This window comes from Solanum dulcamara, chromosome 9 (genome assembly GCF_947179165.1).
Source record: "Solanum dulcamara chromosome 9, daSolDulc1.2, whole genome shotgun sequence".
Lineage (NCBI taxonomy): Eukaryota > Viridiplantae > Streptophyta > Magnoliopsida > Solanales > Solanaceae > Solanum > Solanum dulcamara.
This window is the reverse complement of record NC_077245.1, coordinates 58,500,946-58,506,019: the sequence shown is the minus strand read 5'-3', so window position 1 is coordinate 58,506,019 and position 5,074 is coordinate 58,500,946. Positions and strand designations below refer to the sequence as shown.

The window sequence follows — 5,074 nt, the reverse complement described above, 5'->3', positions numbered from 1 at the left end:
CCTCGGTGGAAGATAAGATGCAGGAAATGTGACTAAGATGGTTTAGGCATGTGAAGAGGAGAGACATAGATGCCCCAGTGAGGAGGTGTGAGAGGTTGGCCATGGATGGTTTCAGAAGAGGTAGGGGTAGACCAAAGAAATATTGGGGAGAGTGATTAGACAGGGACATGACCTTAGATAGGAGGGTGTGGATGACCCATATTAGGGTAGAAGGATAGTGCATAGTCTCATTATTCTTCCCTAGTAGTAGGCGCATTAGCGCACTTTAATTTCTTTTGTGGAGGACTCATACTAAGATAAAAGGCTAGGTGACTTATCCTTACACCATAGTAGTTGTATTTCTGCTCATTGTTTATTGCCATTGGATTTATGTGTTGTATTGTTGTTTATAGGTGTGGGGCCGTTGTACTTTGATTATCTTATTTATTTATAATATTTAATGCCTCTTTCTTTCCGTACTATTCTACCATGACTTTATCACTTTTGCTATTCCTTGTTTTCATCTTATTTTCAATATGCTTGTCCCTATCTGACTTTTTATCTTGTTTTCCTCTCTTGAGTCGAGGGTCTTTTAGAAACATCCGCCCTACCTTTCAAAGTGGAGGTTAGGTCTACATATACTGTACCCTCTCCAGACCCCACATGGTGGGACTATACTAGGTTTGTTGTTGTTGTTGTATACTTAGGTGATATATTCTATTCTTTTCTCGAAAGATTAGATGATTTTCTTTATGCCTAGTGGCTCATCGGGTGTCTGTCATGGTCCAAGTGTCTGATTTAGGACATTTGATTGGTCTTGATAGTTTCCACCACATTTATATCTTGAAACACTACTTTATTACCATTTTTTGTTCGATCGTACTCTGGTTATGCTGGCGAATGGGGAGATTTAGAAGCACATTAACGTGTAGGTGTGGAAAAATTAAATCCAACTCGTTCAAGTTTGGACGGGTTATTGATCCGTCTATTTATTAGCTCAACATATTTTAATAAATTGTAAATTGAATATATGTAGCCCAAGTGGCTCATGATTTTCTTTTATTTTATTTTATATGTTATATCTAGCCATAATAATTAAAAAAAACTATTACGTACTAAGAATTTATAAAAGAACAAATAAAGCAATTAAAGACTTCATAAAAATTAGACGGGTTAAATTATGTGTTGGGATATACTATTAACCATGTGGTTGAATTATAGTATTTTAATTAATCCCATGTAAAGATATTTATTTATTTTATTTATTATAATAAAGTCTTTATTTAAATAGATCATTATGTTTATATGTGAGTCCATTACTTATATAGTAGACGATTTTGTGTATGGAGTTTTTTAACTCGTACACAGAAGATTAAAATTATCGGTTTATATAAGTTATAAGTTAAATGTTCAAAATTAAAGATGAAATTGGACAAACATCTTGATGATTATAGCACAAGATTAAATATAATTTGATCTTAATTATGGGAATGGTAACCCTAAATTATTGTTCTAGTATATTTAGTATGAATTTGAACACACCAAATTGAGATATTTATTTAGATTCTAGTCCATTACATGTACTTATACTCTTAATCTTGATATAATTATTATGATCTATGTAATTTGATTTATTATATTAATCTATTAAAAGGGGAGACTTTTTTAATGTGTCAATAAATCTCTAATAGATTGGATAATAACAAATTATGTTAGTGAAATAATAATTAGTTGATAGAACCATCTCTCGGTCTTGAGATGGAAGACACCCCTTTGTGGTTGCTTATAAGTTTTCACGTGAAACCCTGCAGGTGGATTTTTATCCGACACATGAAAAGATTTAAGTATAATAATAAAGGATAATTTAGTCAATAAATTAAATTTTTAGAAAATTTGATTTAATTGGTTGATGACGTTAATTCAAACACGGGAGTTAAATAATATGTCATGGTGGATTTCAAAATCGAGGAGTACAATTATAGATTTTTAGTGAAATAATTTATAATTTATTACTATATGGTTAATTCATTCTTCTGCGAATTATTGTCATAGTTGGAAGGCTATGTTAAACAAATTTGTTGTCTCTACTATGCCTGACTAATTAATCGTATCTTTGAAAAGGTAAAATATTCATGGATCTTATGATATAATATTTTAAAAAAAATTCAAACTTTTAAATGGTATTAAAAGCAAAAACATTTTGGTGATTAAGGAAAAAACGTTTTAAATTTTAAATGGCCATTTATTGTCTTTTATTTCCTTCTTGAATTGCACTATTGATGTCACGACCCCAACCTGCCGTGAATGGCACCCACTCAAACTGTCCAGTGGGAGAACCATTCTAACAGCCCAATAATAAATATTGAAATATGTACAAAAGCTTAGATATGCGGAAGAAGAATATAAAAATAGAATAATGACCGAGTCCCCATAAACTCAGTAAAAAAGATCAAATATCAAGAAGTTTGGAAACACCCTAGCTAAAAAGATCAAATATAAAGTCGTCGGTACCAAAACTCTAACAATGTATGAAAAGGAAAACACTCCCATAAGAAAACATAATAATAAAACAGTGTCTAAAGTCTTAGTCCTGGAAAAGGGACTAGAACATGGAAGAGTCCGTGACAGCTTGAAACAAACAACTCACCCTTGAACACGAACAAGCTTAATCTTCTAACCGGGGTCTCTCCACAGTCAGCTGAATATGCCTGTACTCAACAAAAAGGCAGAGCAAGAGTAGTAGCAGTACACAAAAATAATGGTGTATTAGTAGGATCACGCAGTTTGCCAGTAATCGGATCATAGACAAGTAAATTCAATACAATAGGCATATACATATATAAAATAAATCAACCACATCTCAATATCATTACTCAATGTCTTCCACAAGCTACAATTTCACACAAGGGTCCTCTCAAGGGACCTACAAACAATCAACTTTGTCTTGGAATGTGACACCCGATTCAAGTATGTATTGAAAAGTGACACCCAATCCAAATACATGTCGAAATGTGAAACCTAATCCATATTATATGTCGAAACGTGACACCCGATCCAAAGATATCACAATCACAAGAACATTCAATGTTTACAAGATTTATACCACCAAAAATAGGTTCATCATAATAACAGGCCAACAAGTGATTATTTCACCCATAATCTAGCATATTTCCCTATTCAGATACACACATGCATATCATGAAGCAATTTAACAAGTATATGAAACTCATATGGGAAACTAGACCACCACCTACCTCAAATTCTAGCTTTCATAACCTTACAATGCAAGAGCCTTCCTTTTTCAGGTTTGTTCTTCTTGTTCTTGATCTAGAAAATATTAAATACATATCAATGATCAATACAATGGCCTAACTATAAGGAAATGTAACATAATTTTACTCCCTAGGCATAAACCATGATCCTAAGCTTACCCTATGGCTATTTCCCACCATAAATTTTCAGTTCAAACCCCCCCCCCCTCCCCCCAATGATTATCACCCATACTTCTAGTTTCTAGGAATCAAAATATGAATAAAGAAAGTAAAAACCTTACCTTAAGCATGATAATCCATGGACAATCAATGGAAATTTCCCTAGTCGCATCTTGGGGTTTTAGAAACTGATTGTTGTAGAAAAGACAATTTCTGGTCTTTTTCACAACTAAAGTCGCGACTGTCCCGCTTTGGCATCCCCACTCTAGTTGAAATAATCCCACTCTAGTGGGATAAATAGTGAGCTCAGAGCTTGTGCTCCAAGCCCTCATTTCTCAACACACTTCTTTTAAAGATGCATTAAAATTATACCGATCACGCCAAATTTGATTCCAAGAGTTTTACTTGACCAAACGCGATTCTGCGAAGCCGTAAATTCTTCGTATCATCTTGGATATCAGCTTGTCTAATAAAATTATATATTTGACCTGCCATCATTAACGTGATCACCCTAGACTTTACCTAACTCAGAATTCATCCAAGTTTGGCCTAGGCTCAATTTTTTCTAAGTTACTACCCAAACTTTTCTAGCTTGAAATCTTTCCCCATTTTCCTATCCCTAATAATGGGAACAAGTCATTATAATAGATGCCAATTTACCCATCCCTAGTCCCCGAGTGACTAACTAGGGAAAATAGGGCTAAAGTAAAGATAGAGTAGTTCCTGTTTTGTCGAACAATTGAGAATACTTATCTCGCATGTATTTCTTAGTCTCCGATGTAGATTCCTCTATCGAATGATGTTTCCATTGAACTTTAACCATATTGATCTCCTTAGTCCTCAATTTCTGAACATCATAATCAAGAATTGCAATTGGCTCTTCCTCATACTGAAGTTTCTTGTCTAATAATATTAAGTCCCATTTAATAATGTAGTCCCCATCCCCATGGTACTTTTTCAACATAGACACATGGAAAAACGGGTGTACCCTAGACAAGCTAGGTGGTAAGACAACCCTGTACACCATACAGTCAAGAATTTTAGAAGGACCAATATAGTGAGGGCTAAGTTTGCCCTTCTTGCCAAACCTCATCACCCCTTTAATGGGTGATACTTTTAGAAGTGCTTGCTCACCAGCCTCAAATGTCATATCCCTCACCTTGTGATCAACATACTCCTTCTGACGACTTTGAACCACTAGAAGCTTAGCTTGGATGCTTCTTACCTTATCTTGAGCATCCCTTCCTAAGTAAACCCCCAATGGCTCTACTTCCCTAGCTTCAAACCACCCTATGGGAGACCTAAATCCCATCCCATAAAGGGCTTCGAATGGTGCCATATCAATACTAGTGTGGTAGATATTGTTGTACAAGAACTCACATAAGGGAAAGAACTTGTCCTAATGTCCCCCAAAGTCTATCACATATGCCCTCAACATATCTTCGAGCACTTGGATAGTCCTTTCTGACTGTCGTCTATTTGTGGATTGAAAGTTGTGATGATAGTGAGTTGAGGACCCAACTCTTCATGCCACTTAACCCAAAATTTAGAAGTGAACTGCGTACCACCATCTGAAATGATAGAAAGGGAACCTCGTGCAGCCTTACTATCTCCTTCACATAAATTCTGGACAACGTTTGTGCATTGTAATCCACTCTAACCAA

General features: G+C 35.0%; 1 protein-coding gene across 1 annotated transcript; it reads right to left on the bottom strand.

Moving 5' to 3' along the window:
- Positions 1 to 4,110: 4,110 nt before the first annotated feature.
- LOC129903708 (uncharacterized) lies at positions 4,111 to 4,749 on the bottom strand. Its single transcript, XM_055979253.1, has one exon. The coding sequence runs from the start codon at positions 4,747 to 4,749 to the stop codon at positions 4,111 to 4,113; it is 639 nt and encodes a 212-aa protein (XP_055835228.1).
- Between the last annotated feature and the right edge of the window lie 325 nt (positions 4,750 to 5,074).